Raw genomic sequence first — 24,054 nt, 5'->3', positions numbered from 1 at the left:
GACTGGGTATTGGGATGCCCAGTAGAATCGACACATGGGGATGCTCCCTCCCCATAAAATTGAAAACTGTTCAGTGGACAGTGTTAACCATTGCTAAGTCAGACAGCTTCATACGTCTTTGACAGAGGGCTCTCACTGGACCTGGGGCTCACAGAGTCAGCCAGACTGGCTGACCATCAAGGCCCAAGTCAAGCCAAATGCTCATATAAAAGGCAGTTTCTATTTTTGTCTATTTGATGTAATCTTGTTGTGTAGAGGGTTTCTGGACTGAAAGTTGAATATATAAACCTGTATGAAAAGCTATCAGGCTGTAGAGCTGTGTTTGTGAGATCTTGGGATAGAGAGACACCCTGGTACAGAGGCAGAGAACAGGTGGTAGAAAATCGCCAGAGAAGAGAGTTGCGCGGACAAGTTGGGCTGTGAGGGCGATTCAGACCAGGCAACAGAGGTGTGCGAGGCTCTGAACTAAAACCGGACCTGAGGAGTGAGACCTCGGGGCCGATAGAGAGATAAACCACTTTTTATTTTTTAATATTTACTGCAACAGACATCACATGACAGAGCTGTGTGTTGAATGGCTTCATTTGCTGTGTTGTTTTCTAAGAGTACCTGTCATTAATCCCCCTACCCCAAGGATATTTAGACAACCTTGGTGGGAGGAGTTGGTGCCTCTGGGGGTTGGGGATCAGGTCTTTTCCAACATGAAGTTAACAAAAGCGTTGACTTTTTTCTCCTTTTAGATCTGATGTTTTGACGTGGCTTCCTGCTTCAGTGCTATTTGTGGGCTTAATCTATGCGGGGTCCAAAGCTTTGTCTCGATTGGTAAGTATTATAATTTCTGTGTGTGGGCAAGGACACACAGTCCCTCTGTCCTTGTCCTGTTGGTGTTGTAATTTGCGACACCTGGCATCTGTTGGCATCAGGCATCAGCTTGAATGTCTAACTAGATCCGAGAGTAGAGGTGTTGGTTAGCTTACTGTACTGCAATCAAAATTCCCAGGGAGCAACTTCAGGAAATAGGTTTTGGCTCCTGGTTTCAGAAGGTTCCAGGCTGAGGCCTTGCCTCTTAGATCCTGGGCCAGCGGTGAGCTGTACATCCTGACAGTGGAGGAGGGAAGCTGTCCACCTCATGGCAGACAGAAACAGCAGGATACAGGATAGAGGACTCGGAGTGGCTTTCAAAGGCCTGACACCCAGTAACTACTTCTTCCAGCTAAAGGATTTACTGCCCAAAGTTTCCAGTTGTTCCCAAATTAGTACGGCTACCTAAGGACCAACCCTGCAATATGTGAGCCCTTCTGAGGGGCCTCTTGATACTCAGAGCAGGACAGAGAAGTCTTGGGCCTGAGCTAACACAAAGCTTTTTTTCAGCTTTTTCTGAACTGGAGATAAACAGAAAACGGGGCTGCCGGCTGTCTCACAGGGTGGAGGCAGGCAGAGAGAGGAGCAGTATCAATTGTGACATCTGCCAGTCGGGCCTCGATTGAACAGATCTCACATGGAGGCTAGTCCTGGCACTCTGCCTGAATGCAGGATATCCTTGGAAGCAGAGATCAGGGCTAAACCTTCACTGCTGCTGAGGAGGAACTGGATAAATTAGTACAATGGTCCAGGGGATGCCGGATGCAGTTGCAACACAAGTATGACCCAGCGTCGCCAGTACCTGGATTAGTGGCTGGTTTATGTGTCATCTTGATACATGTTGGAGTCATTAGAGGGAAGGAGCCTCAGTTGAGGAGATACCTCCATGGGATCCAGCTGCAAGGCATTTTCTCAGTTATCGATCAGTGAGGGAGGGTCATCCGTGGGCTGGTGGTCTTGGTATCTAAGAGCAAGTCTGGGGAAGCAAGCCAGTAAGCAGCACTCCTCCACGGCCTCTGCATCAGCTCCTGCCTCCAGGTTCAGCCCTGCTTGAGTGCCTGTCCTGACTTCCTCCACTGGTGGACCATGCACTGGAAGAGTGAGCCAAATGACCCTTTCCCAACCCTTGCTTTTTTCTGTAGTGTTTCATCTCAGTGATAGAAACCCAGAGCAGTCTATTCTGTTTCCCACCCACTCCCCATGCCTCTCTCCCCCAGGACTGAGTGAGCTCCTCTAAAGAATACAGGTGCTTCCAAGTACGTCGTTCAGAACTCCAGAATGTTCTTATTTTACTGTCGAGAGAATCCATTAAAACCACAATGGACTTATGAATCAATTAATACCTCCCTTTCTTTTCCCTGACTTCTATTTTTATTTATCAGAAGTTCTGACTTCTGGAAAACTGCAGACTTTGAGACACAGTTCAGTCTTTTCTATAGTGTTTGCTGTTGGGTCAGTTCCTGAGGCCTCCGGTATAAAAACAGTAAAACACACACGGTCTCTAAGGAGGGGATGTTACAGTTAGGACTACTTAATGTCTATAAGATAGCAGTTGAGAAAGTAATTTTGGAATTGTCATCATTTCTCTCTCACGGGTCATACACTAAGGAGGTGGGAAGACATTCAGAAGGGTAGGCAAACCCCGAGTGGGTCTAGAAGCTGACCCATACTGCATGTTGGCACGCAGCTCGGAGTGTTCAGCAGGCTTCCACTCTTTCTTCTGCTTCTTTCCGGTTCTTTGGCTTTACCTTTTCCCCTAAGTTCTGGATAGGCATGGACGCCAGAAACTTAAACATTGAATAAGTCTGTTATTGCGCTTATGAAAATAATGGGGTTTTTGTCGAGTAACTTTTTTTCCCACTCAAGTTCCCAGAGTGATTTTCTTTGTTTATTTATTTATTTATATATTTTATTTTGTGTGTGCATATATGTTTGTAGGTGTGCCCACTTGTAAGAGCATATGTAGATTTTAGAGACTAATGTTGGAAATTTCTGTCATGTCTCAGTATACACGTACATATACATACACATGTGCACATACCTACACATAAGCATGTGTGCACACTCATACACGTGTGCTCACAGTTCCAGCTACACTCGATGTCTGTGAAGGCCCCGAGGTCTGCCTGCCTTCACCCTGTCTCCACTGGGGTCCAGGCATGCACCTTCACACTTGAACTCAAGAGAAGTCCTCCTGCATGTGCGTCAACCCCCTTGTTCACTGGCCCTGTCACTCCTGTGTCTTCATGTGAGTCACAGTGAAGAGTGAGGGTGGGGTAAATCCAGTCACCTCGGGGCAGCTCTTCTGATCCATCATGTTCTACCTTTTTCAGAGCTAATGCATATGGACTTTTCCCAGAAGCTTTTAAAATTATTTTAATGACTTGGTTTTATATTTGTTAAATGCACATTGGTGTTTTTCCAAACTGCGTCTCTGTGAGGGTGTCAGATTCCCTGGAACTGGAGTTGCAGGCAGTTGTGAGCTCCCATGTAGGTGTTGAGAATCGAACCCAGGTCCTCTGGAAGAGCAGCCAGTGGTCCATCTCTCTACCTGGACATTTTTCTTTTTCTTCTTTTAAAGACAATGTTCTCATATATATCCCATTCTGGTTTTGGATTTACAGTCCTTTAGCCATACTCTTTGAGCAGTGGGTATGGTTTTAAGTGTGTGTCACTATGCCTGATTGCTTCGAGTCTTTTCACTCGGTTAGAAAGCTCCCACTAGTCTAAGCAGCATGGAAGTGTACAGTTCATGTAAGTAAATTGTAGGATAGAGACCCACTTCAGGCCTGGCTATATCCAGAGAGATTAAGGACATAGCCAGAAAATCCAGTCTCTGTCTTTCACTTCTGCAAGGTCTGCCCCAATGTCAGTCCCTCCCTCAGGGCATCACTAACCTCAGGTTCACCTCAGCTCACAGGGAGACTGTCTTCCTGACACCTCTTATCTGAGTCCCGGGCTTTGCTTGAATTGGATCCTGTAAGTCATTGCCCATGGCTGCTGTGCAGACTAGCTGGGAAGACTGGCCATGTTTCCTATCTCGCCATGGATCTTAGCTTATCCACACTCTGACTGCAGAGGCTCAGAAGACTGAGAGAGACTGTGGCAGATTCTCAGTTCAGGGCCCTTACTGCAAAAAGGGATGATTAAATCAAATCAAAATCAATATCAAAGATCAAATATCAGATGGTTAAAATCCCTCCAAAACCCACCATAAACATCTGTTCAGTTTGTCTCAGCAGCCAGGGAGTTCTATATCCTACAACAGTGCTTTGGAAGGACAAATGCTAGGCAAGCCTGTCTTTGAGCTTGTTCTTTAGTTACAAGGACATGCATCAGCTTCAGCCCAAAATACATCATTCAGTTGAGTTAGTTGTCTAGTGGTACACTGAAGACTTTATGAAGCTGTATAACCAAACAGCTTTCATTTTTGTGTGAGTTCCTGAGCCTCTCAGTTGAGGGGCCTGACCTAGCACATCCCTCCCTTCCTCTAGCAGGCTACGATTAGCCACTCAGTTCAGATCCATTAGGAGAGCTCAGTGGGAACCAGAGGGCAGCAAGCAGGAGACCCGTTATACTTCTTCCGTGGAAGAATTCAACCCAGCATCTTCTCAGTTCTGTCTTTGCATCGCCGAGTAGATATTACTGTGGTGGAAAACACCAGGCACTCACACAGTTTGCTTGGGATGGAAAATAGGCCTCACTGTTGTGGTGCCAAACTGTCAGTTAATGAATCCGTGAGGAATTAGGGGTAAGTGTATTAGGTGTAAAATCTGTGGGTGTATTGTTATACAAAACACTTTGAGTGGCTGTGCTTCAGAAAAGGCCCCCTTGATCTGACAAAGCTTTGAATTCTGTTCTGATGTACAGCTCCAGGGAGCAGCCTGAGCAAGCTGCGCTGGGCCCTGTGAGGGGTTAGTTCTTTGTGGATTTCTCACCTCAGACTTAAGACTGACTGATACGTAGAGGTTAGGGAGAGAGGAGTGTTTTCTAAGGGTTTTATTGTTGTTATTTTATTTTTGAAGACCTTCAGGCCTGGCGTATGCCGCTCTAGGAGTGGTCCCCGGCTCGGGCTCCTTTGGCCCTGAGCACTTTGCTGAGTTGCGCTGACTTTTGGTTCACAGCAGGTCTTGGGGAAGCAGGGCATCAGCTCTCATTCTAGAAGAAGTTCTAGCCAAGTGTTCCATCACCCAAACTGTGCCCCAGCCTAGGAGGATTGTTTTATGCTATTGGCATTTGAGACTTACGGTGTGCTTAAAGACAGATGACATGGCTTCTGACCTTGAGGAAATTAAAAGGTGTGGGGTTAGAGGGAGACCGTCTCCAAAGCAAAAGCTACTGTTGAAGTGTACACCTGGACTTCCTGTTGGCAATCTTGAGGACAGACAGAGCTGGGCTTTCTTCAGGTCTGCCTGTCAGCCTTCCTACAATGGGTGAGGTCACAGTGATGGTGTTCTCACATCCTGAACAGCAGTCCTTGGACAGCTCAGTCTGACGGCCATTATAACTCACTATAATTCCTGGTCAGAAGTCTCAGCAAGACAGAATTGCCTCAGAGCTGAGGGGTGAAGACAGATGTTTGCATTCTCTGTAAACAGGTCTGCCAGTGTTGGCGAGTGCAGGTCATCTGGATGCTTCTGAATTGAAATAAAATGTGCGTTTTCTGGAGTAGGTAAGGTTGGGGGTGCAAGCTGAGAGCGGTGTTTCTCAGCCTGTGGGCCTTGACTGCTTTGGGGTGGAGCTGACTGACCCTTTCCCAGAGTCAGATACCAGATATGCTGCATATCCAATATTTACATTATGGTTGGTTGGCTGGTTGGTTAGCTTTTCTAGACAGGGTTTCTCTGTGTAGCCCTGGCTATCCTGGAACTCACTCTGAAAACCAAAATGGCCTTGAACTTAGAGATCCATCTGCCTCTGCTTCCTGAGTGTTGGGATTAAAGGCACATGCCACCACTGCCTGCCACTATATGATTTATAAGAGCAGCACAATTCCAGTTATGAAGTAGCAATGAAAATGATTTCATGGTTGGGGGCACCACAAGTTGAGGAACTGTCACAGCATTAGGAGTTGAGGGTTATGGACGAAAATGCAGATTAGGCACCTTACTAGGACTGGATTGGTTTCCATCTCCCACCTTTCCTTCCCCGTCCCTCTTTTCCTTCTTTTAGTCTGTCTGTCTGTCTGTCTCCCTCCCTCCTTCCTATCACCCTTTCTTCCCTTCTTCCTTTTTCTTTCTGGTAAGGTGTCATGTGGCCTGGCCTGGCATGGAACTGCACTGTGTAGCGGAGGGTGTCTTCAACTGTCTGACTGCTGAGTGCTTGAATACAGGCAAGTGTCACATCTGACCTTTAGCACAAGCATGTGTCACATCTGACCCTGAGTACAGGCATGTGTCATACCTGACCTTGAGTAAAGGCTTGTGTGACACCTGACCTTTAGCACAGGCATGTGTCACACCTGACCTTCAGCCAGCTCTCCTGCACCCACACCTCCAGAGCCTGCTCTCATGCTGTTCAGACCTGGGGTGGAACCAGCTCAGCATAGTGCTAGGACTTCAACATGACCTCAGGTGGCAGCCCAGCCCAGAGACATCCACATGCCTCTCCTGCCTTCCCCACCCCCCTGCCTCAGGAGCAGCTCAGGCCACAGATATTAGCACAGACCCCAGCTGCGGTAGGGCCATGGACTCAGGCATGGCTTTTGGTGGTAGCCCCGGTGCACACATCACATGACCTCAGCTGGTTGTGCAGGGTCCTTATACCTGTCAAGTCTCTAGTTCTGTATTCCACCACGGTGTGCCAACCCTCAACCACCCTTGCTGTCCTAGCTCCTCACTGGGTACTCTGTCTTTTCTGTCGCTCCTTCACCATCCACTCACCGCAGTGGCATCCTTGGTGTCTTTCTTCCGGCTACTCCAGGCTCAGGCTCAGGGTTTTACGTGGAAAGTCTTTCTAAGACTTCAGAATCCTATTCTAGGAAGAACTGGCATGCAGTACAGTGTGACCGGTTACATTTGGTAGATGAGTTTTCAGAATCATGATTTGGGTTTTATGTAGCTCATGATAGGAGCTTTTGTTGTTGTCTCCAGAGTTGTGGGGGTATGAAGTAAACTTGTTTCCAGTCCTCTTTCGGTGGTCTGGACTGTTCATGTGCACGTGTTCTCAGAAGGGGCGTGGCTCCACAGTAGAGACCCTTGCCTAGTGTGTGTGTGTGTGTGTGTGTATATGCCTTCAGTTCATAGTGTGTGTGTATGCCTTCAGTTCATAGTGTGTGTGTATGCCTTCAGTTCATAGTGTGTGTGTATGCCTTCAGTTCAAGCCTTGGTAATTAAAGCAGTAACTCAGAAAAAGTAGTTTATGCTTGGCAGTGTTGGTGAATGCCTGCACTCCAGCATTCAGGAGGCAAAGGCAGGTGGGTCTCTGAGTTCTAGGACAGCCAGGGTTACATGGAGAAACCCTATCTCAAAAGATTACACACACACACACACACACACACACACACACATGGTTTCAAGTGGTTAAGAGGTAAGTTAAAAAGCAGAAACAGAATCTTCTTCAGTTTTCCCATCTGTACAATGGGGATGTTGGAAGCATCTGTCTCAGAATTCTTATGAAGTTTATGTAGCAGTGATTGCCTGCCGTATATTAAGCACTCTGTGTATTTGACCTACTGTTATTACTGTTAGCATGCATCATAATTTTGTCTAATTACACTAAGAGTAATAAAGGGGAGTGTTTTGGTTTGAATGTGAGATGTTTCCTGTAGACTCAAGTGCATAATTCTTTCTGGTTGTCAACCAGTGACTCTGTATTTGAAGGCTGTAGAACCTGTAGAAGGCGGATCTTTGCCAGAGAAAGTGAGTTCCTGGGGGTGGTCCCATCTTCCTGACTGTGGTGGTCTGAATGAAAATGGCCCCATAGGCTCATATGTTTGGATGATTAGTCCCCGGTTCATGAAACTGTTGGTCAAGGTCTAGGTAGGAAGTGTGGCCTTGTTGGAGGAGGAGGGATGTCACTGGAGTAAATGGGCTTTGGGGTTTTAAGAGCCCACACCATTCCAGTAGCTCTCTCTGCCTCAAGAGGTGAGCTCACAGCTGCTGCTCTCTGGCCCGCTTGCCTCCTTCCATGTTCTCTGCTGCGAAGGCCATGACCCTAAGCAAACCCTGAACAAACTCCTGTGTGAGTTGTGTTCTCTGGTGTCTTGTCATGGTAATAGAACAAGACTTCTGACAGGAGGAGGCAGTGTGATCAGTGTGATCAGCTGCATCATGCTCTTCACACATCTTCCCGGACACGAGGGGTGGTGTCCCCTCTGACACCCAGAGACCCTAAGAGGATCAAGTTAGTGATGGAGAAATGGAAGAGAAAAAGAGACCAAGGACGTGGGCACAGTGAAGAGAGGCAGAAATGGAGACCTGAGGGTAGTGGGGAGCAGCCTGCTGTGAGGAGCTGGTGAGACCATGGGCCAGTGGGGTTCTGGCCTGAGCTGCCGCTAGGGCTGTGACTGGGTCCATGGTACTGCAGCACAGGGGTCTGTTACCACTGAAGGCTGGCAGAGATTCCTGCTGCTGCCCAGGGACAGTTGATGTCTGAAGGCTGCACAGAGCTGGCCCAGCCCCTCGCCAGGGCATCATGGGAGAGCTGAGCCTCAGGGTATGGGATCTAGAAAGCTGCCCCCGCCCCAGCCAGCTTCAGGATTCAAGAGAGCGGGCACCCATACGTTGTAGAATTTGCAGGTGATCCAGCACCAAAGATATGAACCTGGGAAACTTGGCCCTACCACTCATTTACTGTGCTGTGGTGTGGACGAGGGAGAGATGTCCTCCTCCCCTCTGGCCCCTCACCACCTGTCATAGGCAAGAGACCTGGCCTCGTGGTCATGAGAGCAAAGAGCTGGCCTGGGCCCTACCTGCGGCACCGCTTGGGAGAGCAGGCCCTGCACCTCACTTGAGCAGAGTAGAGCTGGCCCTGGATGGTTGCAAGTGAGGCGGCCTAGAGAGCAGGAGAGTCAGCGGGCCGACCAGCTCAGAGCACTCTCAGGCCCAGGGATTGAACTGGCTCCACATCTTCCCTATCACAAGGCTGGAGTGCACAAAGGGCCAGTCCAAGAGCTACAGGATCTTCAGGACACAGGGCAGCAACAGGGTATCTGAGAGGAGCCCGTGGGGATCCAGGATTGGTAGAGTAGCAGAAGCCAGGGCCTTGCAGCAGAGCAGCGACTCAGGGCAGTGACCATCTGCAAGCAAAGAAGCGTGGAGTGTGAACACTGTGACACACTACAGCTTCCACAGCCAGTTTTGTTCATTTGGGGGAGGTGGCAAGGGTAGAGGACAGGTACGAGGGGAGGGGAGATGAGTGGATTGGGGTGCATCATGAAAAATTCACAAAGAATCAATAAGTTTTAAAATTGTTCTTAGCTTGATGAACTTAACGGCCGTTGTTTCAGCCGTAGGCTGGTTCTTCCCTGGCTGGGTTGGCTGTGTCTTGTAGTGTGCTCCACCTGAGCTCTTGCCTGCCGGGGACACGTTCTCTACCGTGTTTCCACCTTGCTCCTAGGGTTTGTTCCCTGGACCCGGCATAGTGCGTAATCCACAGGAGGTGCTTATGATGAAAACATGCAGTAGGAGAGTAACCTTGTCATACACTCCACCAAGATTAACACTGCAAGGCTGGAGAGACCACTCAGTGGTTAGGAATGCCTGTTGCTCTTGCAGAGGACCCAGGTTCAGTTCTGAGCACCCTCATAGTGGCTTCTACCATCTGTAACTCCAGTTCCAGCAAATCCGATGCCCTCTGTCCTCCAGGGACATTGCATGCACACGGTACAAAGTCGCACGCAGAGAAAGCACTCATGCAGAATAAGTAAGTAAATGTTGGAGGGAAAAGGAGCACCTCAGCAAAGTGCAGGGCTAGACGACTCTGTTGGAGAGGGCGTGAGTGCTGGGCGCTCCCATGCACCTTTTTCTTTTTTCAGTAAAAGGCTGGAATCATGGAGCTGTACGATAGAGGAAGTCTTTCCATGTTTGTTGTTCTGTTTGCTTTCAGGCTGTTCCTGTGTTTTTCATTTTGCATAACGTAGCTGAAGTTCTCACCTGTGGGTACCAGAAGTATGTCTGGAAAGAGGTAAGGGATCAAGCAAAATGCTAGTTTCACAGCCCTTGCTTTAAATGTCACAGATCTGCTTTTCACTCAGTGTCCTGTCCTGGTTAGCATTACTATTGTGACGAAATCCATGACCAAGAGCAACCGGACGAGGGAAGGACTTAGTTCACTCACGTTCCACATAAGAGTTAATTTCAAAAGCAGTGAAGGCAGCAACTCGAGCAGGGCAGGAACTCATCCTGGAGACAGAACTGATGCAGAGGCCTTGGAGGGGTGCCACTTACTAGCTTGCTCCTCATGGCTTACTCAGCCTACTTTCTTATAGAAAGATCAAGGGTCATCAGCCCAGGTGTGGCCCCACCCACAGTGGGCTGAGCTGAGCCCTCCCCAGCTTAGCTCAGGGGTAAACGTCCAGGAGACTTAGGCAGTGCAGAGGCTTTCCCCACTGTGGTTCTTGACGAGAGAGACAGTCCTTGCTTGCCCATACTGTTCATTCATTGTCGTGGGAAATGGGTATATACCACTTCCTCAGGGTGGACCAGAGATTAAATAACTTTTGCAGGAAGAAATGACTGGAAATGGGAGCCTATTGGCTAAACCCTCAGGGCCTCTAGATACCTTATTAACATGTAGAACTCTGTGGTCTGTGCTGTGCGACTATAGGTCGGGTTCTTTATGTGGAGAGTGTGGTCTCATGTTCTAGGTCAGGAATCTGGTCAGGAACAGGTTAAATGCCTACTGTCCTCAGGTATGAGGTGCTGGAGTTTCTGAACCCACCTCAACATTACCAGGTTTCCTGGCATAGTCTACTGCCCCACGGGGCACAGACTCGATATCTGTCCTTTCCCCAAGTTTTCTAGTCAAGACTGACAATTCACTGATTCAGGGAGCCCAGCTTGCTTGATGATGGGAAATGCAGCTGGACCCCAGGCCAGGAAAGACCCAGACCCTCAGGAGACAAAGATAAATCTGCTGAGGGAAAGCATTCCCGTTTGGAGCTAGTCTCAGCACTACAGGGAAGCACACATCTGAGTTTCATACAGAGTGTGACCCTTTTCCCCTCTACAGAGATTGGCTTTTCTTTCCAGTCCTAACCTATTAGATACTTTACTAAAGAACTGGAAGATAAGTGGGGTCTTAGAGTGCAGCTACGGTCAGGTATGTCTTTGTTGGAGCATCTTCCCAAGAGTAAGCAAGCTATAATGAACAGAGTGGCCCAGGAGAATGGAGGTAGGACAGTGGAGAAAGAATAAGGGAGCAGTCCCACTAGTGAGCCTTTTATTGGAGAGGCTTGAAAGGTACATTCTGCTCCCTACACCTGACAGAAATCCCATTTCACATCCTCAGGCCAATCAAGTTAGAAAGTGACTAAACAATCTTTCACTGTTGGCTTAACTTTGCAGTCAGAAGGTTGCCCTTACAGCCCAGGACAGGGAATTAGATGGGAGATGCTTGACTACTTTGTTACCAAGAGCTTAGCTTTAGGCCAAGGAGGAGACTAAATATATCTTTCGGGATGTTAAAACATTACCTTTTAACTATGTAGTCAGTTTAAGGCCCAAGCTGCCTTTCTGGTTTTTGTGATTTGTTGTTGAGTTGTGGGTACCTCAGGCTAGCCTGGATCTTACTGTGTAGCTAAGGGCAACAGGCGTGTTCCACTCAAGTGTTAGTGGGGATCAGACCAAAGGCTTGTGCATGCACTATTCAAACACTGTATCTGAGCCCCAAATCCTCCCCCTCCCCCTTCTGTGTGTGTGTGTGTGTGTGTGTGTGTGTGTGTGTGTGTTTGTGACCAGGGGGCAAGAATGACTACGTACATGTGAAATGAGAGGAGAACTCTGTAGACTGGGTTCTCTTGCATGTTTCCGTGAGTCCCAGGGACTGAGCTCAGCTTGAGTCCTGCACAGTTAGTACCTTTACCTGCTGAGCCCTATCACCTGCCTCCTGGCTCGTTTTGTAACCAAACAATGGTGATTTGAGGGTTGTTTTCTGAAATGTTAGCTTTTAACTTTTAAGCTTTCTCTTTGAGGAGCTGCTTTTTCTCTCTGCTTCCCCAAATTTTGCCTGTTCTAATAGTAACCCCTAAAATGGGTCCTTTCCTTTTGGGGCCCTTGTCTGTGAAAGACCATATTAATGACACTCAACTCATAGGTTACAGGGGGACACAATAGCAAGTTAAGTAACCCCAGCAAATGGACCATAGGGAGGACACAGTTGTTACAATATCCTCTTCAACGAAAGTCCCCAATTTGTTGCAATATCCTCTTCAACCCAAATAAACCCATTGAAGAAAAACACAACTCAGTAGTTAGGAACACAAGCTGCACATCTATATTGGGCAGATTTACCACTATACTCTCTATTCCCCTCCTAGGAGATCCCTTATCACTTTCTGATTTTCCAGGCCTCCTGTTCCCGCTTCTCCTCTCTCTCTCTCTCCCTCCTTGACTCCCCTCTCCCGTTTATCTCCCTGACTCCACCTCTTCCATTTCATCTCCTTTTTCCCACCTCCTCTCCCTGTCCAATTGTGTATTGACTTACCATAAATCTACATATTACTATTTTTGTTTACCTTAAAAAACAAACAAAAAGACAAAACAAAAAAACACTTTTGCTTTTAAATGTAATCTGTGTATAACTGTTATCACCTGAAAATATTCTAAATGACTGTGTTTTCTCAAAGTTAATTATCTTGGATAGGCTATAAGACTAAATTATTCTTGAACTCTGTCAGAAATCTGAGAATGGCCGAATATCTAAAAACGTAGGAAGCCTAACAGGGTTTCCAGAGCTGAGAGAGGTTGTAGAGACAGATCTCCACCAGCAGTCCCCTGTTAGCAACACGAGAGTGAGTCTTCGGCCTTCTGGCCTAGGTTCACTGATAGACCTAGAAATGCAAAAATCTCGAAGGGATGATAGTTTTGGCTCGGCAAAGATTATCAGTCAACTATTCTGCACAAATGTCTCTTTTTGGACAGTAATAGTCTGTTGATGAATTTGGCAGTTTTGCCCAGTGGCTGCCTAGCCACCAAACTATACCTCACCTCGAGGTAGAGATGCTCAATTTCTTCATTTCTTCTACCAAAGGGAAACTGTAAGGAGCAGTTTTGTCTCAAAAAAAAAAAAAAATTAAATGTCATGATTTATGGATTTCTGATGTTTTTGAAAACCATCTAACTACAAAAAGCATTTATGAACTGTTAAGCCTTGAATACTCTTGGCCATTTTTAATTGAAATATTTAAAAACATTCTGTATTGACTCAGAACCATGAGTTTACTATCTGGCCCTTAGCTAGTATTGATTAATCAACTAAAAACAGTGTATGATAGCAGTTATAGGACTGGGTGCAAGCCTTATATTCCCAAATGTATTGTATAGGTACAATGCCTATATGAAAGTAACAATATAAATCTCAATTTTAAATCAATAAGAAACTATACTAGTGAAAACATTAGACTTGTATCAAATGAAGTCATACCCATGTAAAGAGCGCAACCTCAACCTTGTATCAATTACAAAGATTTCACTAATGTAAGATATGCTATGTAACATCTTGTTTGAGAGTAAATTTACTAAATTATTCTTATGTCTCTAACTTTCATAATATTACTGTATCCTCCATTTTCCCTCCAGCCCCTTTCCCCACCTAAGAAGGAAGGATAGAGGAAAGGTAGCAGTTCCCGAGTTTAAACTCTTTAGTTCCCTCCCTGTCAAAGCTGCATTTGTAAAGTGGCTCTTAAATGACAACATATCTATAATTCAAAAAATAACCAGAACCATCCACCCCCACATAAGGAACTGGGACAAAGGTTTCTTATCTGCTTCCAGCTGAACTGGGGTGAAGAATTTCCTTCAGGAGGCCCAAGGGAAAATAGGAAAACTACCTTTGTCACAGGAGAGCCAGCTGGCATCATTTGCCTTCCAGTCACTATGTGCTGAGAAAGTTCACTACTTAGCTGACATCTTGACTATGACAGTCAGAAAGGCTGAAAGATTCTGGAAACATTCTGGAAGCAAGGCTTTAAAACAAGTAGCTTCAATGTAGTTGAGGTAGAATGAAACTCAGAGCTGGAATGGAAGGTCCCAGAATCTCAGCATTCCAGAGTGTGGATCTTTTCAGGGCTGTCTTTCTCTTCTTTCATCCTGCAGCACACAAAACTTACAAGCATCATATAGTTGTGTAAGGACATTCACATGGAGTGTGCAGGGTATATAGATTGGTTAATGAAGATTGATAAAGATAACTGTCTTTTTTCAGGTTAGTTTGATCACATAATCAAACTGTAATATAATTCTGCATACATGTCATCTTGAAGGATGGAATGTAATAACAAGTCATGAGAAACTTGTGCCCAATCAATGTTACTGGATGTACATAGACATTTTAGTCTCGGCCGGTTCCAGAGCTGTTTCCATACAGAGACATAAACATTACCACATATACATCACCTACTTGTTGATTGAGTCAGTCTCCCTTTTCTTCTCGGTCACCAAGGTCTTCAGGAGGCCTCCCTTGGTCATGTCTGATCTTTATCAACTTGGAAGGAACCCACAGCTTTTCTTTTCCTGTGTAAACATAGGCATAACCCCTACCCCAGCATAATACATTCCCCATTTTCCATTCTGATGTCAGAATATCCTTACTATAAACAGGCTAGTTTAATTCAGTGGGTTTTTTTCCACAATCCAGTGTCTTTCAGCAGCTATGCTGTTTTGTTCATTAACATTAAAAATTTTAAGGTTAATAAGGCACTATGTAATCTATCTCTGGAGGGGGGGGTTGTTTTCCCCTTTGGCCTATTAAGCATCTCTTTTAGAGTTCGATTAGATCTCTCCACAGTCTCTCATCCTGTACGATTGTATGATATGACTGTAACATGTTTTATATTATAATATTCAATAAACAGCTTCATCTTATTAGAGATATACTCTGGACCATTGTCTGTTTTAATTTGTATGTGTATTCCAATAATGGCCATAACTTCTAACAAATGTGTAATTACAGAATCAGCCTTTTTTGACGCTAAGGCAATTGCCCATTGAAATCCTGAATATGTGTCTATAGTACGGTGCACATATTTCAATTTTCCAAACTTACTGGAAGACATCCATCTGCCAAATTTCATTTCTTTGAGTACCCTTGCGGTTAGTTCTTGTAGGCAATGAAGTTTGGTTGTATAATGAGCAAGTAGGACCTTGCCTCACAATTTCCTTGGCTTGTTGCCAAGTGATAGAGAACTTTTTCTTTAACATTGTGTTTTTTATGGAATTTTGAAGTCTCTAGTACAGTTCCTATCAATAGCTGGTCAATTTCGTTATTACCTTGCACTAGAGGGCAGACCTGTATGAAACCTTATGTGTGATATATATATATATATATATATATATATATATATATATATATATATATATATATATATATATATATATATATATATGATAACTTTTATTTCTGATCATTTGTTGTAGCTGAATAAATAGTGAAGTCAATTCAGAATCATCCTGAATAAGTTCAGCAGTCTCTATGTGTAAAACAACCCTTTCTGCATATTGAGAGCCAGTTACTATATTAAGAGGCTCTTGAAAATCTGAAAACACCAGGAATAGTGCATATAATTCAGACTTTTGAACTGACTTTTAGGGACTCTCATCCACCTTACATCTTCTGATGTATATCCAGCCTTTCCTGACTTACTGGCATCAGTATAAAATGTAGGAGCTCTAGATATTGGAGTGCCCTTTATTGTACAAGGGAGAATCCAATTAGTTCTTTTTATGAACTGAAATCACTTGCTTTTAGGGTATCTGTTGTTAATCTCTCCCAAGAAATTACATGCTCTTTGCCAGTGTTCATCTTGTGCCCATAAGGAGGAATTTCTGCATTAATAAAAGGTACCACAATTTCAGCAGGATCGATTCCAACTAATTGTCGAAGTCTCATTCAGAGACCTTCTCAATGTAGGTTTTCAGTTTCTTACTCTGTTTATGTGCTAAAAGTATCCATTCTAAGATATAATCTTCCCTCTGCATAAGAATTTCTGTAGGAGAAAGAGTAGAAGGTAAAATGACTAAGATGCAGTCCATCTTTGAATCAATATGATCTAGATGTGCATCCTGCAATTTCTTTTCTACCAAAGCTAACTCTTTCTCAGCCTCAGCTGATAGTTTCCTTGGGCTATCTAAATCTTTATCACCTTGTAAGGTTTGAAATAAATTGCTTAGGTCTTGAGTGGCCAAGCTAATTGCAGGCCTCAGCCAATTAATATCTCCCAGTAGCTTCTGAAAATCATTAAGAGTCCTTAATTGGTTTCTTCTGATTTGCACTGTTTGTGGCCTAACCTTCTGCAGACTTATTTAATACCCTAGATAATTAATAGAATCCCCTCTTTGTATTTTTTTCAGGGGCAATTTGCAATCCCCAACAAGGCAAGGTTTTTTGTTGTTATTGTTGTTGTTGTTTTACTTCATCAACATTTTTCTAGGATATTTATATCCAAATCAGCCAATAATATGTTTTCTATATAATGGTAAATAAGAGATTGGGGAAATTTTTTTTTGAATCATTTCCAGTGGCTGTTGTACAAAATATTGACACAAGGTAGGACTATTTAACATTCTTTGTGGCAGGACTTTTCACTGATATCTTTTTACTGGGTGATCTCTATTGGAGTTGGGTATTGAAAAAGCAAACCTTTTCTTATCACATTCGTGTAAAGGAATTGTGAAAAAAACAATCTTTCAGGTCAATCACTATGATAGGCCATTCCTTAGGTAACAAGGACGGCAGTGGGATCCCAGGCTGCAGGGAACCCATCAGTTGAATAATCTTATTAATCACTGTGAGATCTGTCAACATCCTCCATTTGCCTGCTTTTTTTAAAATGACAAATACTGGAGAATTCCAAGGGCTGTTAGACTCTTCCATATGCTGAGCCTCCAGATGCTCCTGGACTAGCTGTTCTAATGACTATAATTTTCCTTTGCCATAGACCACTGTTTAATACAAATAGGTTGGTCAGGCAACCACCTTAGCGGCAAGGCTGTTGGTATCGTACCAGGAGTAGCTCCTTGGGTTAGAGCTAAATTGTCAGCCTCTGTTGTATCCTTTCTATGGACAGCTTGGACAGTCTGTAACTGCCTTTGATGACGTTCCCTGACTAATTTAAAATTTATATTAGGAGACTGACGGTGTTCATGACCAGACACCGAAACCGAGGGGATATTAATTTGGGTTTTCCACTGCTGTAATAGATCTCTTCCCCATAAGTTAATGGCTATATCAGCCTCAATTTTCCTATTTGACCTTCTGGTCCTGTATATGTAAGCTACCTGGTGTTTTGCTTTATTTGGAATAAAGTGCCAACACCTTGAAATTGTTTATCCACTTCTTGAAGTGGCCAACTAGCAGGCCAAGATTTTGGAGAGATGGTGGTTGGTAGAGCATGAGACTCTTACTTAATCTCAGTGTTGTGGATTCATGCCCCACGTTGAGCACCAATTGTTGCAATATCCTCTTCAACCCAAATAAACCCATTCAATGAAAACACAACTCAGTAATTAGGAACACAAGCTGCACATCCGTATTGGGCAGATTTACCACTACACACTCTATTCCCCTCCTGGGAGATCCCTTATCACTTTCCAGGCCTCTGTTCCCACTCCTCCTCCTCTCTCTCTCCCTCCTTGACCTTCCTCTCCCATTTTCCTCCCTGAATCCTCCTCTTCCTCTCCTTTTTCCCACCTCCTCTCCCTGTCCAGTTGTGTATTGACTTAACATAAATCTACACACAGTAGCAATGGTTAAGTATCCCCAACTCATGGGTCACAGGGGAGTGCAGTAGCAAGGGTTAAATCCCCCTAACAAATGGATCATAGGGAGGACACAGTAGCAAGGGTTAAATCCCCCCAACAAATGGATCATAGGGAGGACACAGTAGCAAGGGTTAAATCCCCCCAACAAGTGGATCATAGGGAGGACACAGTAGCAAGGGTTAAGTTCCTTAAGCAGGAAGCTTGATGAGCTCCTTTGTCCTGCTCCAGCTCTGCCCATGTTAACCACTCCGCCTGGACAGAGGCCTTAGTGACTGTGAGACCTAGCGTTTTCTAGGATTGCTTGTCCCTCTCACCTTCAGCTGTTCCTGCATCCTTCCATGGCATATATGTAGATGTATGACAGACATGGCCTTTTATTTAACAGGCCTCGTACACCCCTAGCGCCCTTATTGCTGTTGCTGCTTCCACATTGGGTGGGACATGTGGAGACCAGACCCTTGTTGCTCATGTGTAGCTAGGTGGGGTTTTTGTGTGTTTGATTTTTTTTTTTCTAGCAGTTTGGCATTGCAATCTTTTCTGGGTTTCTGTTTATTTGTTTGTGTTGGTTTTTTTGTAGTGAGGGTCTCACTTTGTAGCCCTGGCATCTTATTATGTAGATCAAGGCTAGTCTTGGACTCACAAAGATCTTCCCAAGTCTGTGTCCTGAGTGTCTGGCCTTCAACTCTTGATTCTTGAGCTGGTGACCTAAGGTCAGAGAGGCTGTCACTGGAGGACTAGCAGGCAGGCTGTGGTTTAACCTCTTCCCTGATTTCCTTTCTCTGTTGAGTATCTGTATAGGAGAGTCCATGGCTGTTGACCCACAATCATACTGGCATTGGTAATGCCCTTAGTACATTAGATAATCCAGAGTGATTTTTGCCCTCATTATAATTTTTGTTACTGTGACCTTTTCTTCCTCACTGTGTAGCCCAGGCTAGCCTTGAACTTGCAGTCCTCCCGTCTCTGTCTTAACATAACAGGGTTAAAAATACTGGTCTGATGAGCTCAGGCATTCTTCCCACTAGGGGGCAGCACAGCCATGTTTGCCCCGCTTCCCGTATTCCAAAGATCCCAAAGAGACAAACCATAGCTTTGTTAATATCTACTTATTAATAGGATAAAAACTTGGTTATTTACCAACATGTGGAAACTTAAGGTATTCTAGAGAGCAGACCACGTGCTTCTTTTATCAGGTTGTTGTTTTTGTTTTTGTTTTGTTTTGTTTTGGACAGGGTCTCAGACTGCTCTGGAACTGGCTAACAGTGGCCTTGAACTCATGGTTCTCCTGCCTTAGTCTCTGGAGCACTGGGATGACTTTTAGCCCTTTGTTACTGTGTGTTACTGGGCCTGGCTTTTAGCCTTTTGCTTCTTTAAAACACACTTATACTTAATGCTGTCTGAATAGGCATCAAAAATTGTAGTTTGTCTCAGATAGTAAAATGATTCTGAAATACCCAGAATGAATATGTCATTCTTCCTAACTGACTCTGCTAACCCTTCATTTTCCTGTGCCAAGGGTGAATTTACTCGATCTGATTAAAAAGATGTTGTCAGGGAAGAACCCAGGTTACATTCTCTTCATTTCCAATGCCAGGTTTCCTGTTTCCCAAATCTGCTTTTTTCTCTTCCAAGAGTGAGACTCAGTGTTCTTTACCCTCATTTCTGTTTACTTTTCACATACCACAGAATATGAAACCATGCTAACAGTCAGAGCTGAGCGAATGAAAGGAATATTTAGAGAGACACCGGAGTGGTTGTGCACAGTAATGTATGCCCCTAGCTATACAGGCTGATGCAGGAGGATTACTTGAGTGAGGAGTTCAAGAATAATCTAGAAAACATAGCAAGACCAACACCCTCTCAAAAAACATTAAGCAGGAGGTAGGAGATATGGCTTAGAAGTTAAGACCACTTATTGCATTTGCAGAGGACATGGGTTCAGTTCCCAGCATCCACATCAAAAGTCTTAGAACCTTGTAACTCCATTTCTAGATGATCCAGTGCTCTCTTCTGTCTCTGTGGGCATCTGTACACATGTGGTGTATGTAAAGTCATAGGTCACACATACATGTACTGAATAAATTAATACATACATAGAGGCTAGACGTTTACCTAGAGGTTAGTTTTCTTTCCTGTGGAGATCATGTTGACATCTCTCTGTGTCCTTGATTTGTGTGTAAGATTTGAAGATTGGCCCTGATATGCTGTTGTTCATACGCTCACGCTGCACCAGTGATCAGAGGGCTTTGGCAGATGGTCACACCCTCACACCACACCAGTGGCTTTGGCAGACTCAGCTCTACCCTGTGCCATTTTTTGTTTGGTCCAAGCAGCAGAAGCTGCAGGAAACAATAAATGTTAGCAAGCTCTCTTTAAAATAAATAAATAAAAGATTTATTTAGGTATGCATTTTATATATATAGATATTTTGTCTGACTATATGTTGCAGTAAATATTAAAAAATAAATAAATAGGTTTATCTCTTTATGAGCCTGAGGTCTCACCCCTCAGGCCTGGTTTTAGTTCGGAGCCTAGAGTACCTTTGTAACCTGTTCCAAGCCACCACCCATATCTCACTCCATTCGAACAACTCCCTTCCCTGGCGGTTTTTTACTGCCTGTTCTCTGCCTCTGTCCTGGGGTGTTTCTCTACCCCCAAATCCCACATAAATACAACTCTACAGCCGGATAGCTTTTCATACAGGTGTATATATTCAACTCTCAAACCACAAACCCTCTACACAACAAGATTGCATCAAATAGACAAAGGCACAAACTGCCCTTCTATATGAGGTACTAGACCTGTAAAATCCTTAATGTTCATTGCTATTTAACGCCAATCAATCCCACCTGGGTCCAGCTGGTCTTTGTGAATCTCCATGTTGCAACAACCTCCACCCTCGTCCTCTGACCTCTCAGACCTCTCCTCTCTCCTCCTCCCTCACCCCTCCCAGTCACTGGCTTTCCTTTATTTTACTAATTAAAATGGGAAGGTTCAGATGAAGTCACCTCTTGAGTACTTGACTGGGCAGCTGTTTCTTGGGGAAGTGGAATTAACATTAAAATACAAACAGCTTCAGGATGATGTACACCTATATACACACATCAGAGGAGGGCATCAGATAGATCCCTTGGGCCTTCACCATGTGGGTGTTAAGAATTAAACTCAGGGCCTTAGGAAGAATAGCCAGAATTCCTAAACTCCAGTGATCTTCTTTGCTGAGCCATCTCTCTGTCCCCTGGCAGTGAGCTTTTAAGACCCCTAAAACATTTGTAATTTGTTTGTTTTTTAATCTAAATGTTTCTGTTCAAGGGAATTAAAGAGTTTTGAAAGATTAATTACCCTGTCTCTTCACTTTCATACAGAAAACCTCCCTCTCAAAGATCTGTAGGTAAGTTGAAACAGCCTAAGGGTGTAAGATTTAACCTGATTTTAACTCAGCTGATAAGTGCTGAAGGAGGGATTTATTATCATTTACAGTCATCAGTCACACATTTGTGGTTTGTGTCTCATTTTTTAAATTGTTTTCTTCTTTTTGCAATACTTTCTTCTGAGGGGAAAACTAACCCAGTGTTATATTTCCATGATGAGTACACAGAACTTCATTGATTGCATGGTGTGGTGGAGAACCAAGTGAAAACCATGTAACAACTTAAAGACTTAAAAAAGACTTAAAGACTTACAGACGGGTGGGGGTGGGGTGGGGGACGCAGGGTCTGGAGACAGCTAGTTCACAGTGCTTATCACACAGCATGGTGTCCCTGCTCACACTTTAAAGCACAGTGTGGCAGTGGATGTTTGTAATCCAGTGTGGGATATAATGGGGAGACCCTGTCTCAGAACACAGAATGGATCATATCTGTGGCATGACATGTTTACTCACACACATGTGTACCTCTCCATGTGTACCCCTTTACACATGAACATGTATGTGTGCATCCTTGTATATTTAAAATGATATTTGAATTATTAGGTGTCTTAGTCAGGGTTTCCATTGCAATGATAAAACACCATGACCAAAAAGCAAGTTGAAGAAAGGGTTTATTCAGCTCACACTTCCACATCACAGTTCATTGTCAAAGGAAGTCAGGACAGCCACTTCAAGCAGGGGAGGAACCTAGAGGCAGGACTGGTGCAGAGGCCGTGAAGAGGTGCTGCTTCAGGCTTGCTCATCCTGGCTTGCTCAGCCTGCTTCCTTATAGGACCCAGGACCACCAGACTGTGGGTGGCGCCACCCGCAGTGGGCTGGGCCCTCCCCTGTTGTTCACTAAATAAGAAAATGCCTTACAGCTAGATCTTATGGTGGCGGCTCCTCAACTGAGCGCTCTCCTTTCTTGGGTAAAGTTGATATAGACTATGTACAATGGGGTCTATGATTTCCCATGATGGTAAATCTCAGGGTCTGAACTGCGGGTCCAGGCTGTGAGCATAGATAGGTTTTAAAATGCCCTGTGCCTTAGAGGGGTCTCAGCCAAGAGGGTCCCAGGCAGGCCAGACTCTGATGTAGGGGTCCTTACTCTGACAGTGCTCTGTTGCCCCGCAGCCTTCTCCCTCAGCAGTGACAGAGAAGCTGCACCCTGAGGGCAAACCGGCAGTGAGCTGCCTGATGGATTGGTTTAGTTGTGCTGCTGAATGGATTCCCCTCACCTCCCATGGCTTTCAGTACAGGTTGCAACTTGAAAACAAATGTCAGCACAACCTTAGGACCCATCCTCTTCATTAGAGGGAACTTAGCTGTTGTAAAAAGCTGCTGGTGACTCGTGAGTGACTACTTGATGCAGTCAGTGTGGCTTGAGGGTAGGTGCTGTGGGAGCCCGTCCATTCTCACCCCTCATTTCCCGTGAGCCCACCCAGATTCTCCTCCTCCCCTGCTGTGCTGGTCCCTCCTCCCATCCTTCCCTGCCTTCCTTATCCTTCATTATCTTTTGGACAGCACAGCTGTCAGGAGGGCAGGTGAGTGCAGAGGCCTCTGGGCTGTGGCTGGCTCATGTTATTCTGGCTCATAACGAGGGCCCAGCTATGAGGGGTCCCCAGTGCCTCATTTTGCCTTGGGTCCCAATAGCTCTGCAAGTCTGGGTGCAGTACACAGCCCTTATCTGATACTGAGTTTATGTTTAAATTTCGTCAGTATTCCATTTTGTCTTTTATAGAAGTTTCCCCCTACAGGATGGCATGTGTTTTCAATATCAGCCAGATCTTCAGCCTTACACACACACACACACACACACACACACACACACACACACATCAATCAATAAATATAGTTTTAAAAGGTTGACGTGAGCATGTTTGGAGTGAGGCAGCTCTAGTTCTCAGACCCTCTGTGGCTCCAGCTTTAGGAAGAGACACCTGTGGTCAGAGGAGCACATACTGTGAGCTGTAGGGAGCGGGTCTCTCAGAGATGCTCAGGGAACTGGATATGTCTCAGTCTGCACACTCTGAGACGTACTGAAAGCTGAGGCTGCCTGTCTTCTGTGCCTGCCCACAGTGCCCTCTTTGTCTTGGCTGCTGCAGGGTGCCTTCCCTTCCAGGACTCTGAGGTAAGTCCGGGTGAACTTGGTACTTTTCATCACTTCTGCGGCTCTTTCCTTTAGAACCAGAATGGCATGGCCTACCAAGGCTATCAGGCCGGTTGCCTGGTGGCTCAGCCTGCCTTTTCTCCAGGCCTTGGAACAATGGCTCCTGGAGGGGTGCAGTCTGACCTGTGTAAGTGCCTCAGGAAACTTTGATCCCACACCTAAGTAACTGATTCACACTCAGGCGCTGATTCAAAGTTGATTGTCCCTCTCATCCTAAAATGTCTTCTGCTGGGGGTTTGCACTGGCATCCTGAGCCAGATGTAGTTTATCCTATGAGTTACTTAAAGGCCCCTTTCAGCCCTAGTAATCACCTCATTGTGGTGAATATTAATTGGGAGTTTATAGCTCAAAGACACAAAACCTTTATATTTATAAGACTTAAATGCACCAGAGCCGGGCAGGTATCAACCCTTTATGCTATTTTGTCTACTTTGCTATCAATAACCTGATGTGTAGCTCACCACATTCCTCCTGGGCTGCTCCCGTTCTGTCAGCCCCCATGGCCCTGTTCTCACGGCCCCTCTACCCCATGGCTTCTCATCCTTGTGGTTCTGCCTCAGACCCCAAGCTTAAGAACTGAAGCCCTGCTTACCTCTCTTCTGTCCAGCTACAGGCTGTGAGCATTTAACCAATAGTATAAATTAAGGAGCTGAGTTATATAGTATCACTTGGTGTACATGAGGATCTCCTTGTCC

The 24,054-nt window shown here is 45.0% G+C and overlaps 1 protein-coding gene across 2 annotated transcripts in view; it reads left to right on the top strand.

Moving 5' to 3' along the window:
* TMEM241 (transmembrane protein 241) overlaps window positions 1-24,054 on the top strand; it is a gene marked incomplete at its 5' end in the record, with an annotated part of 98,056 nt that overhangs the window by 12,632 nt on the left and 61,370 nt on the right. Inside the window, 4 exons of one of the 2 annotated variants that reach the window (XM_080919813.1) lie at window positions 741-822; window positions 9,910-9,987; window positions 21,146-21,171; window positions 23,269-23,320. In XM_080919813.1, coding sequence (XP_080775939.1) covers window positions 741-822; window positions 9,910-9,987; window positions 21,146-21,171; window positions 23,269-23,320 — 238 coding nt within the window. The remainder of the gene's footprint in view (window positions 1-740; window positions 823-9,909; window positions 9,988-21,145; window positions 21,172-23,268; window positions 23,321-24,054) is intronic. The other variant, XM_080919814.1, reaches the window with a different exon arrangement.

The sequence above is a fragment of the Micromys minutus genome (genome assembly GCF_963924665.1).
Source record: "Micromys minutus genome assembly, chromosome: 8".
Taxonomy (NCBI): domain Eukaryota; kingdom Metazoa; phylum Chordata; class Mammalia; order Rodentia; family Muridae; genus Micromys; species Micromys minutus.
The sequence above is the reverse complement of the archived record's forward strand: the minus strand, read 5'-3'. Positions and strand labels throughout refer to the sequence as shown.